This window comes from Leiobunum rupestre, chromosome 11 (assembly GCF_980474605.1).
Source record: "Leiobunum rupestre chromosome 11, qqLeiRupe1.1.hap1, whole genome shotgun sequence".
NCBI lineage: Eukaryota > Metazoa > Arthropoda > Arachnida > Opiliones > Sclerosomatidae > Leiobunum > Leiobunum rupestre.
Genome location: NC_143394.1, coordinates 46,861,073 through 46,874,642, shown reverse-complemented (window position 1 = coordinate 46,874,642; position 13,570 = coordinate 46,861,073). Strand labels below are relative to the sequence as shown.

At 38.7% G+C, this 13,570-nt stretch overlaps 1 protein-coding gene across 1 annotated transcript in view; it reads right to left on the bottom strand.

Annotated features, from left to right (window-relative positions):
- Positions 1–1,528: 1,528 nt before the first annotated feature.
- Positions 1,529–13,570, bottom strand: part of LOC149923058 (uncharacterized) — a 56,517-nt gene continuing 44,475 nt past the window's right edge. Inside the window, exon 3 of the mRNA XM_090163785.1 lies at positions 1,529–2,251. Within this exon, the coding sequence (XP_090019911.1) occupies positions 1,926–2,251 (326 nt within the window). The 3' untranslated portion in view covers positions 1,529–1,925. The remainder of the gene's footprint in view (positions 2,252–13,570) is intronic.

Genomic DNA, 13,570 nt, shown 5'->3' with positions numbered 1-13,570 from the left:
GTTATCTCCAGTAATAATGGCTATCTTGTGGCCCGATTTTATTGTTTTACCGGGCCCGGGCCCGCTCTTTACGGCGCGGGGGGAGGTGAAGAATGACCTTAAAACCCAAAGAATAACATTCATCCTACGGAAAAAACTCGAAAATGTTCTAGACGATGGCGAAGGTAAATTGCGAGTGCTATAGGCCGAAAATGGCCAAAGTAGTTTGAGGGTCTTTGCTAAATGATGGGCTCGCTCGATTCGTAAAGGATTTCTAGGATCGAATCCTATGAATATATCAGGAATACTCTATCAAAAAGGGTCTTTTTTGAGATTTTATTTTTATATATACGTGAATAAAACTCTTAGCGGTTTTTCCGCAAGTTTTGAACACTCTCGGGTGACGACTAGCCGGATTATTTTATTGGGCGGACTTTGGTTTGGTGAAAAGTCGGCTTTCTGAACTGAAAACTTTGATTAGGCTTAACCGGAACCTCTTTTTCTCGCGGAGGTACGAGGAACGTAGTACGGGCGTTCTCTATCGGATGAGAAATGGTCGGCATATTGGTTGGAAGGAGGGCTTGAAAAATGGCCCCCTTTAGAAAGACTGTTATAACGGACACCTAGTACTGGTTTTTCTTATCACTAGATGGGGCGCCGAATAAATGACCCAGCGTTATATAAAAGATATTTTTTCCTCGTTTCTTCGCTATAGACTTGTTAACGAAAAGACTCTGTTGATTTGAATGGACATTTATGGTGAGTTTTTAAGAAGGGCACGCCGATATATTACCTCGTTAAAGGCCGACTACATTAATCGAGGGGTAGGACATTCTCAGATAATCTGTACACCGAGTTCGTGCATTTAGCACTGTTAAAGGTACACATTTTCAAGAGTTCGCAAGTTCCATTTAGTACTGTCAAAGGTACGGCAGTGTACACCGAGTTCGCAGAGTGTCTTACCCCTCGACATTAATCTTCGGTTTACTTAGAGGTCGGGGATGGTTAACTTTTATTCAATAGATAAAGCTCTCAAAATTTATATTTCTGTATTATCTGATTAATTTTTTGATAAATTTGTCAAATTAATCGGAAAAACGACGTTTTGTTCGATAAAAAGCTCAAATTTTACGAATAATACATGTTTTTTAATCATTTTCCGAAATATTAACCGGTAAATTTCTTTGTGTACATTTTCCCCCCGAAAAAATCAATTTAATCGTGGATAATGATTAACCGTCCCCGACCTCTACGGTTTACTCTGTCTTTCACTGGAAGTAGGCTGACTGCATGGCACACCTGTTTTGCAGTAAGCCAACTTCCAGTGAAAGACATAGTAAACCGAAAATTTATGTAGTCGGCCTTTAAGTTTATTTCTTACAAAGAAAATTGGCCTAATTGGCACCGTTGATAGATTGGAACCTTGAATTTAGAATGGGCTGAGGACAAAATTCAACGTTTACTCGGAACAATTAATTAAGGTATACATGTTTTAAGGAAACAGTCGCGAAATTGAATTGAAAGGCGCGGCTCTTTGGTGATTTCTCCGAAGCTTTGTTTTAGTATAATGAAATCCTTCTACTATAGTTTATTTAATCAACTGCTAATCGTGGCGTTTCTAACAAATGAATATTTAACAATTAACGAAATTCTATTTACATTCAAAGCACCGCCACCTCCGCCTGTTGTCATACAAAACGTCGACTCATTTGTTTTTTAAGAACGCGAAATGTACGGGAGCAAATTGGGAGGAGACTGAGAAGCTGGAGTGACAACTCTATCGTACAAAAAAAGCGAAACCGAAAAACAACATTGGCCCGTTTATTAATGTCGTTTATAGCTAAATAGACGATTAATATCTATCCGAAGGAATCGCATCCGCGCCAGGATCCCTCGAAAACGAGGTTTGAATAATATTCAGGTACATTTTTCCGTGACGATCGGGCTCAGAGTAAGTTACACATGAGCGTAGATCCTTGCATCATGGATTGCAAAGTGACTTGCGTGTCCATTGGCAGCAACTCGACTGTCAAGTCCTGGCCTCGCTGACTTCGGCATTTCGGGCAGTCGCAGTTGTTCAGGTAGCCTCCGTTCGATAGTTGACCCGCGCCCGTTTGACCCCGGAGCGGCGGGCCTCCGCTGGTGGTGGGACGTCGTCTGTTGGCCGGAATGGCCTGCTCGCTGTAAGCGGATGCCCCGACCTTTTTCGGCGGCTTCTCCTCGATTTCCGTGTAGATGTGGCCGCTGTCTCGTCTCTCGCCGCCTCTCGCCGCTGCAACATCGACAAAGATAATTAATTTCACATTTTTGCCTGCCTGGCACTGCTGTCCACGCGTTTCAACTCCCCCCCCCCCCGGAATATGAAAAGGAATTGCTCTCGGCTCGACGGGAAAGATAAAAGGGATTCGAGAGGTCGAACTTTTAAAGAAATTCCGTAGACTTTCCAAAATATTCCGAAATACAGCCGGGATTTCTTCAAAATCTGGAAATCCGACGCAAAATCATAAAATCCGACAAGAAATCCAGAAATTAAAAAATTCCGAAATCCGACGAGAAATCGCGAAATCCGGGACAAAAGTTAAGAAATCCGAAATCCAACAAGAAATCTTGAAATCCAGCGTGAAATCCCGGATTTCAAAATCCCGTAACATTATTGGTGAATGTCCGGCCCCTCGCAGGGGTTGCTAGTTCCATAGCACCCACTAACTCTTCCATTACATATATACTCCTCTCTTAAAGGGGCATGGAAACTTTTGAATTTTGAAGGTGGTGGCTACGTAATCACTTGTTTCCTAAAGTGGGAAGGTATGCCCGAGTCACGTGACGAAAACGGGAGGAGCTGAAATTCAGCCTCAATTTTCCAAAGCATTCTGTGTATCTTTGAATAATATAATTAATCTGTGCACTTCGATTATTCGCGGGATAATTAATTCTAGCTGTTGTTAACAAGTTAATTTTTCGTTATTTTTAACTGCACCAGTAAAGATATTTAGCAAAGCGTTCTAAGCGTTTCAACGTCACGTGATCGTTTTTGGGTATAGTCACTCGCAATATTTTGTACACCTGAAAACTGATTGTTGTAAAACAATTGGTGATTAATAGTGATTGCTCAACAATTTTCCGTGATTTACGGTGATTATTTTAAGTGAATTCCCGTGATTACCTATGATTTGTAAACCTAATTACTTAAGTTGTTTTTCTCATTTATACTTCGGATAGCAATATAACGACTCCATATTTCTGTTAAGGTTGTAATAATATTTATAGTATTTCAATGAAAATACTGAAATACCATGAGGGTTATTCTGTCAAAATCAAAAATGACCAAAAAATCACAATCCGTCAAAAATGGCCATGCACATATGGAGAAGGGGCGGATATCGAAACATCAAACTATCGATTGTGTAAGTTCAATTTTAAGTAGTGGTGGCATGTTACGCTATATCCGGTATTTAAGTCAAATCATAAACTAAATGCTTAAGCGGACGTAAAACACCTGTTTATTTTTGGAGCCCAAGACTTAAATTGGCACCATCGATTGTATGTTCGAAGCATTTCATTAAAATCACGTTGACTTTACAGACCGTCACGATTTGGAATTTGACCAATACTATCGATAGTTTGATATTTCGATAGCAGCCTCTTCCGCACACGCGCATTTTCATTTTTGACGTATCTTGATATTTTTGCAATTTTTCGTGGCGTTGCTACACAAATTGGGACGACTCAGTTTGCCATCTCCTTTAAATAACGTGAGCCGGTGCATTGGCCTAGTTACGCCACTGATCGTTGCCGTTTCCGCGATCTCCTAGATAATTATGGTAAGTAGGTGATTAGGGTAAGTTGCTCTTTATTTAGCGCCGTAGAAAACATTCCGTCGAAATGAAAGCACGCTTAACCCATCTAATGCTCTTTACAGACGAGGTTTATAAACCCGGGTTTAGATCCCGTTTTTGAAACCAGAGCTTATTTAGCTATACTGAAATGTGCTGTAAAAATTTAACTTTGGTTTACTGAACCCAGTTTTATTAGCCTCGTCTGAATAGGGTATTACAGAACAGTTCTGGAATACCTAGACATTCGATAAAAGATATACGTTCAAACTTCTAAAACGATATGCTTTAACTTTCAAATCTCCCTTATAGGGAATATAACCTCTAGTATTTCTGTGGTCCCCTATATATTTTGACTTTTCGGGGCGGCTTAGTGGGTTGTTGCCAAGCTAATCTCTTAAATTATCGCGGTATTCCATAAAAACCTCGTCGAAAGCTATACTCAATAGAGCGTTCTATAAAATCGGTGTGGTGTGCTTTCCCCCATTTAAGTTCGGAGGAGGTGAATGTTTGGCCGGTTTTTCATGTGAGAGAAAAATATTTATCTGGCAAACCCGTAAGAAAACGAAAACAGTCGAATTTTAGGAGTAGCAACGTAGTTGCTAGCCTAGGCTTCTCTAATTTCCGGCTTTCCGCGCCGTTTTCCTTATTTTAAATTATTTTTGTTAGTCCTGCTGAACTAGCTCTATAGTCTGTATGAAAAGTTTGGCCGATTTTATAGAACGCTCTATTGCAGGTTAAGATAGGAAAAATACCTAGTACATTTGGCGGAAAGATACTAGCACGAATTTCCGGTAAATCGGCGGCGGGAATTCTGAATTTGGTCTGTTTACGGTTGAATTTCTAAGTATACCCCGCGAGTATTAATTAATTAATTAACCAAGATAAGATTAAGAAACAGTTGTAATAATTTATTAATAAATAAAATTCGTTTGGCGAGTCCAGGGTAAGTATAGAATGGGTAATGTCGAGATTACCACGTTGATGTACATGATTATTTAGGAGCATAGTACAAAGAATACGCTATAACGAAGCTTGAAAATAATAATCTAAAGTAAATATTTATTGATCACTTTGAAATTTACGAAATAGACATTTTTAAAATGGATTAATATAACAGGCGTAGGAACCTTTAGGAATTCAACAGAAAAAGGGCGTAATTCGATATTTTGCCTTTCTTAACCCGCAACTGAATACATATTTCCTTTAAAAGGGGTATTAAATCGACTTATTTCACACGTCCGCCACCAGTTTAAACAAAGCTAGGGGTGATTGGCGCCTGTTACGTTTAAAACAAGTCGTAGCGTGTGATTTTTCAATTTAGTTTCAACTACCTTTAAATACCGCCCAACTTGGCGGGGAAACTGTAAATCCGGTAGCCCTTGAAAGGTGGAAAATAAAACCATAGAAAGCCAGAACTCTCGCTCGATAGCGCGCAGTCTTTGGGTTTTTCTTTGTGCAAAATTAAATCAACGCTCCTTGTAAGTCATCGGGCCCAGGAGCGAATTTAGCGGAGCCTTTTGACTTCCCCGGACTTTCATTAGTTTCTAACTTTTCCGGCGCGCTTCCAAGCCTTCCCTTTATTTTCCATCCGGTGGAAAGGCTCTCACCCTTTTCACTTTCAGTCCGTAATTTCCTCCTAGGCCTTTTCGGCTTTAATTGGCTTCTCAAACGATACAGTCTCAATAACCTCCAGGGAAACCAGCTCGCGTCATTTTATGCCAGAGAGTTATATTTAACAATCTGGCTTTTGTAAATTTGTTTATCCACGTTCCTTGTAAATAGACAAAGGCTGGCGAAAATGGCGCAAATGTAATATCTATAACCATGAATGTATTCATTTCAACCATGAATATCGAACTGCATTAGGTAGTCTGACCTCAGTCGTTAGGATGGGAGGGGCTTAGCTTTCATGACGTCGGCCAAAAATTGTATTGATGGGCAACGTTTTGAAACTTGAATAACTTTCAGTGCCAAGGCTTAGCGTTAAATTTTGTTTCTAAAATTTTAATACACATCTTTTTGATTGAACGAAAATAGGTAAGAATATGAATAAAAAATTCCTTTATTTACGATTATCAATTGATTTTGTAGTTGTAGAGGTATTTTCTAAGCAACACGAGTCATTTTATTCTATGGTTAAATCGCGTAATCTCGGCGGAAGCGTTTTGTGGATCGAGTCAACGACAAATGTCTGTCTCCTGATTGACTCAAGTGATTATATAAAACGCAGAAAGGCACCGCCCATCTCAGCCCCAGATGGTAGAAAGGGTAATGATATAGTTCGATATTCATGGTTGAAATGAGTGCATTCATGCTATAACCAAGAATGGATAGAGGTTTACAGGTAATATGTAGTTTCAGCTACAGCCTCTGTTTTCATGATTCCCGGAAGATATTCTCAGCCTTCAAGGAGAGAAAGCCCGCAATTTTGCCGGAGTGAGTCCCCCCATTACCGGCAGAAAGGGGGAAAGATTACACAGACCAAGGCGGAGGGGAGTGGTTTGTCTTCGGGGAATCACGATGAGAACAAAGTGTTGCCTACGTATTCTCCTGAATGCATTTTCGCTGTGATCATATACATATTACGAGAGAAATCACCGCGAGGGGTCCGTCACCGAAGGAAAATGTGTACAGGATTCGGAATCAAGGAATCTAAGAGTTGATTCTTGTTGATTCCATGAAGATTCCGTGATTCCACGATTCTACTCTGATTCTATGATTTCGCACTGATTAAGTAATTCTGTGATTTCACGCTGATTAGGTATGATTCCATGATTTGGGTATGATTCCAGATTACAGGTATGATTCCAGCATGATTCGGTATGATTCCATGATTTGGGTATGATTCCAGCATGATTCGGTATGATTCCATGATTTGGGTATGATTCCAGATTCCAGGTATGATTCCAGCATTATTCGGTATGATTCCATGATTGGGTATGATTCCATGATTGGGTATGATTCCATGATTGGGTATGATTCCAGATTCCAGGTATGATTCCAGCATGATTCGGTATGATTCCAGATTCCAGGTATGATTCCAGCATGATTCGGTATGTTTTAATGATTTGGGTATGATTCCAGATTCCAGGTATGATTCCATCATGATTCGGTATGTTTCCATGATTTGGGTATGATTCCAGATTCCAGGTATGATTCCAGCATGATTCGGTATGATTCCATGATTTGGGTATGATTCCAGCATGATTCGGTATGATTCCAGATTCCATGTATGTTTCCAGCATGATTCGGTATGTTTCCATGATTTGGGTATGATTCCAGATTCCAGGTATGATTCCAGATTCCAGGTATGATTCCAGATTCCAGGTATGATTCCAGCATGATTCGGTATGATTCCATGATTTGGGTATGATTCCAGTATGATTCGGTATGATTCCATGATTGGGTATGATTCCAGATTCCAGGTATGATTCCATGATTTGGGTATGATTCCAGATTCCATGTATGATTCCAGCACGATTCGGTATGTTTCCATGATTTGGGTATGATTCCAGCATGATTCGGAATGATTCCATGATTGGGTATGATTCCAGATTCCAGGTATGATTCCAGCATGATTCGGTATGATTCCATGATTTGGTTATGATTCCAGCATGATTGGGTATGATTCCATGATTGGGTATGATTCCATGATTTGGGTATGATTCCAGCATGATTCGGTATGATTCCAGCATGATTGGGTATGATTCCAGATTCCAGGTATGTTTCCATGATTTGGGTATGATTCCAGATTCCATGTATGATTCCAGCATGATTCGGTATGTTTCCATGATTTGGGTATGATTCCAGATTCCAGGTATGATTCCAGCATGATTCGGTATGATTCCATGATTTGGGTATGATTCCAGCATGATTGGGTATGATTCCATGATTGGGTATGATTCCATGATTGGGTATGATTCCATGATTTGGGTATGATTCCAGCATGATTCGGTATGATTCCAGCATGATTGGGTATGATTCCAGATTCCAGGTATGTTTCCATGATTTGGGTATGATTCCAGATTCCATGTATGATTCCAGCATGATTCGGTATGTTTCCATGATTTGGGTATGATTCCAGATTCCAGGTATGATTCCAGCATGATTCGGTATGATTCCAGCATGATTCGGTATGATTCCATGATTTGGGTATGATTCCAGCATGATTCGGTATGATTCCATGATTGGGTATGTTTTAATGATTTGGGTATGATTCCAGCATGATTCGGTATGTTTTAATGATTTGGGTATGATTCCAGATTCCAGGTATGATTCCAGCATGATTCGGTATGATTCCATGATTGGGTATGATTCCAGATTCCAGGTATGATTCCAGCATGATCCGGTATGATTCCATGATTTGGGTATGATTCCATGATTTGGGTATAATTCCATGATTTGGGTATAATTCCATGATTTGGGTATGATTCCAGCATGATTCGGTATGATTCCATGAATTGGGTATGATTCCAGATTCCAGGTATGATTCCACAATTCGGGGATGATTCCTGATTCTAGAGGTGATTCCTGATTCTAGAGGTGATTCCATGATTCGAAGTTAATTCGACTATGATTTCGTGTTTCGAAGTTGATTCCCTTATGATTCCATGATTCGAACACGATTTTTTGACTCTGAAACATTTATGATTCCCGCCTAGATTCCTGCGATTCGGAATCAAGTAATCAGGGCCTGTACATGATTCCTCGAAGTGACGGACCCCTCGAATCATCGTCTCTCTGTACTGCTAATGTTGAAACACGTAATCTTCTCAGGCTTCCGTTGATTTTTCCAAATAGCCTTAGGAATAAATACTTAATAAATCAAATACGGACTTTCTATAGCGGTTAACATCTGAAAATATGGTTTATAAATCGGTAAATATCTAGGGGTAAGACACTCTGCGAACTTGGTGTACACTGCCGTACCTTTGACAGTGCTAAATAGAACTCGCGAACTCTTGAAAATATGTACCTTTAACAGTGCTAAATGCACGAACTCGGTGTACAGATTATCTGAGACTGTCTTACCCCTCGGTAAATATGCGACATTGTATAATATTTTCAAATTCATAATTAAACGCGGTAAATGGTCAGCCATGGTGCGGTGTAACCAGCGGCATGGAATTCGCATCCAATTGGTAACTGCTTCAAGCCTACGAAGGTAATTCTTACTAACTTCTACCATTGTCAAAGCCTTCATTAGAGAGGGTAAGCCGAGCGCTCTAGAAGTTTTAACGACAACAACCCCCCATAACTTGAAGCCGACGCCATATTTCTGTCGATCTAATGTGACACGTTAATATCTATAGCGTTTAAACAAAAATATTGAATATTGCAATTTTCCTGCTCAACAAATCGAGCAGTTGTTCCTTTTCTAGCAATGTGCGTTTTCACAATCGTAAATCCGTAAATACTGGTTTAAATTGAAATGCAACTAAGCCTTGTATATTATAGGGCGAAATCGGGCTACGGAGACATTTTTAAAGTAAAGCAGGGTACACGAAAACAAATGTTTGTCTTTCGACAATGCTGACAGCCATACATAAGGCACGTTTTAGTATTGGTTAAACACTTTTCTTTTCGTCATGTATATGACGCGCCATCCATGTCAAAATTAAGGGAAAAAATACCTGTTTTTCTTTTAAACAAAAATTATATTTGTTAACGCCGCGCCGTTCAGGCCAAATTTATAAAAGAATAAAAAATGTTGCTGAAAAAGGTATATGATAAAATATATGAATATAGATGGTGTTACGTTATGGAAAAAAAGAATAATTCGGAGACTACTTATGTTATAATGGACCAGACAAAAATAGTTCGAGGTGAAAAGCATCATATTATGACTTTAAATAGCTGTTAGATCTGGAAAATATGGCTTAAAAATCAGTAAATATCGCTACGTAATATAATTCTTATATTTATCAATGTTTTCGAACTAATAAACGGTGTAAATGCTTAGCCGTGTCCACATTAGCGGGAAATTCTCGACAACTGGAAACTGAATCAACCCTACGCAGGTACAAGTTTCATTTTTTGGAGACTTCTATCGTAAGATATATATTATACACTTCTGGTTCAACGATTTACTTCAGGTGTAAGACATATTTTTGAAGTTATTTATACCATTGGTTATAGAGCTAACACTTACTTTAGAAATTAACACTAAAAGAACTGCAGCGACACTAACAAAGTCTATTTAAACTATTCCTTGATTTTCTGCGTTTAAGTGAACTGAGCAGCGAGCTCCTTTTTATGTGAACGTAGTAAATTGTCGAATTAGTAGTACCCGAATTAATTATTTTTGCTGTAAAATAACACCATCTAAATTCATATGACCATAAGTGGATCATTCTCTATTGTTCCGTAAAGTTATTTATTTTCGCAAAGTTTTTTTTATTTTCGCAAAGTTTTTTTCATTTTCTTAATTTTTTCTGATTTTAAAGAAGTTAATTTCACGAATGTGTAGATACTCCCGACGTTGTTGTTCATACTTCTAGATCGTTCTGCTTAACCTCTCTATTATAGAAAGAAACGCCTTGCCAGATAATAATTAATTTTATTTACATAAGGATTTCCCTGTTGGCGTGTTCTTCGTAACGAATGTGAATCGAATCATTGATTTTTCGATAAAAAATAATGGCTTAAGGACCCAATTGAGCTCCTTACCAAATATTTATTTTGTGGATTCGTTTATTTGGCTAATTGCTCAAATTCGATATCAGTGGTATCATAAGTAACATAATAACATTAAGTATGACACTTCCTATTGATTTAATGCTAATTTTCTAACCGAACCTTTTTTCGGCACTGATACTCGCTTCAAGCTGTGACTTGGACTCGCGACTTACCGTTTTGGATACGTTTTGATAAAACTTTAAGCCTAATATCGGAGAGCACGTTCTGGAGTGGAGGGGGGCTTTGGCTTTGTTTTGAAGCCCGCGTGCGAATCACGAGCCAAAAACTAAATATCCTCAGTAAAAAGGGTTACACACTGTTTAGATTTGATCCCGGGTTTCCATTCGCGTAACCCCCACTGCTATTGCAGAATTGCAGTTAGCGAAGCATACTTAAGCATGGGTCAGTTGTTGTCCATGGGTATCTTAGGCTTACGTTATCATTGAAAACAATAATCTGTTTAAAGGCATTAAAAGTAGCTCGACGATTTGGGCCTAAGGGTGGTGCCTTGGCTATTAGCCTAGCTGATTATTATAATTATTAGAGTATCAAATGGGTTTCAAAACACTAATATAGTCATAAATTGAATAGAAACAAGTTAATATGACATTAAAATAAAAACTAACATTGGAAACACGCAATGGTATTGACATATAAGGGCAGACATATAATACACTTGAATTATGTTGGATATTATACTGAAATGATATTGGAAACGCAACGCATTTGGGGCGGCTCAGAGGAATAACAAAGATTTCTCAAATATTGTCCTTGTCCAGGTTTTTCAGCGCATTATGGTGCTAACTCGGTCTCGCGGCTGCTGCTTGGCGCTGGCGACAAGACTGGGTGATGTCCGTTCAATGTAAAGGCGGAATTTTATGTACACCAGCCGGCGCTTCAAGGCACGACTTGGACCGCACTCGATGTTACTTTTTGCAGGTCAAGCGCGACTCTAACAAATTGTTAGTCCTGAAAGATGGTTTCCTTTCTATCCCGAACAACTCATTCTCTTCGCGCCAACTTTTACTTTTGTACCAAACCCTGGTCACGTGACCAGTCGGAAGCTTCCCAATCACCACTCGCCCACGCAACGTTTTAAAACTCCCACCGTCAAACTTCACGTGACATCCAAGTTTGCCAGTCCGGCTCGACGAACTACATTTATAGTATCCACTATTTGGTCTTTGATGTCTCAAGACATACGGCAGAAAACATAATCGAGCGGGAAACACAATTTCTCGGCAAGGAGAGGACGCATAAATAAATCAACACTTAAAATATTTCTAATCCATGGTACCCGTTTGACACTTAAGTCATAAAACGGGGGTGACTAAACCGGGCTGCTGTTACTTAAAAACATTTCAATAAACGAAGAGAGAGAAGCTCTTATAACAATGATGGGTTCACAAACTTTAACCTCGGGAGTCCAGGGAGAATATTGGCTAAAGATTCCCCGCCCATAAACTCTCACTCGGCGACCAAAGCCTTCGGTTCGAGCATCGATAGTTTGATGTTTCGATATCCGCCCCTTCTCCATATGTGCATGGCCATTTTTGACGGATTGTGATTTTTTGGTCATTTTTGATTTTGACAGAATAACCATGGACTAATTAATGTATACTAATTAATATATACACAGGGACGGTCCGCATAGGAAATTTAGCGGCTAGCGATTGCTAAATGTGCCCTCGAGCGGCGATTGTGCGAACTAACGACAAACTGAGTCAAGGGGGATGGAAACGGGAGGAAAGGTTTAAGGGTACAAAAAAAAGCAGTCGCCTTGCTGGCGATGTTGTAAGCTCCACGTGCGTTTGGTAAATGAATTCATTTATATTAACAATTAAATTGATTGATATTAATTTTTCGGCCCATACATTCGAGACGTTATTCTCAATTTCTCCAGACCAAAAGAAAATTAAAAAAGTGGATTTAAGTGATTCCGATAATGGTAAATCAAAGATTTTTTTGGACAAGGCTTAGAAAAATATGAATAGGAAAGGTATAAAGAAATCTTTCGTGTGTTCTTTATGACAATACTTCGAATCACTTAAACACGAAGGGTAAACACACAGCTTTTTCCTCATAATTAATTTGTAAAACTACTTAAATAAATTAAAGCTCTTAAATCATACACCTTATTCAAATGAACGAAAAAAACCGTTTGTTTTTGAAATCATAAGCAGACGCCAACATCGATAGACTCCAAGACTTGCAGATAGAGGGCAGCATCGTTTTTCCGTTTGATGACGTTTTGACTCGGCTAACTTTGCTTAAGGGGGGAGGAAAAGAGGGAACAGCATTAACAAGACTTAGTCGCCGATTTTATGAGAGAGTGGCGTTGTGCGGACCGTCCCTGTGTATACATTAATTAGTCCATGGAATAACCCTCATGGTATTTCAGTATTTCGATTGAAATACTATAAATATTATTACAACCTTAACAGAAATATGGAGTCGTTATATTGCTATCCGAAGTATAAATGAGAAAAACAACTTAAATAATTAGGTTTACAAATCATAGGTAATCAAGGGAGTTCACTTAAAATAATCACCGTAAATCACGGGAAATTGTTGAGCAATCACTATTAATCACCAATTGTTTTACAACAATCAGTTTAAGCCTACCATCAATGTTTTTATAGTATGGAGATATAGAAACAGATTTTAAGATTTTAACTGAAGATTTTCATTATAAAACCATTTGAAGCTATTGTATTTGGTTAAAGCTGCCCCTTCGTAATATTAGTTTTAGGTTTTAGTCCAGGTTTTTTTCAATAGGTGATAACTTAATTTAAAAAATGTATTTGAATGACTAACAAGGAGACGCACCGAGGTTATTTTCACCGATTTTCTTTAAATTGGTGGGATAAGTAGGTCTTTATAATGTAACTTTAAATTTCCCAAAAGGAAAAGTTTTGACGGGCCTTAGTTCCCTATGGAAATTAACATGGAGAAATCGCAATATTAATAAATCTAATATATATATATATATATGTGTTTGTTTGTTTGTTTGTCCACGGTAGGATACTACAGTTTTCAACTCAGGTCGACCACATTTGATACCATGAATGTGGTTT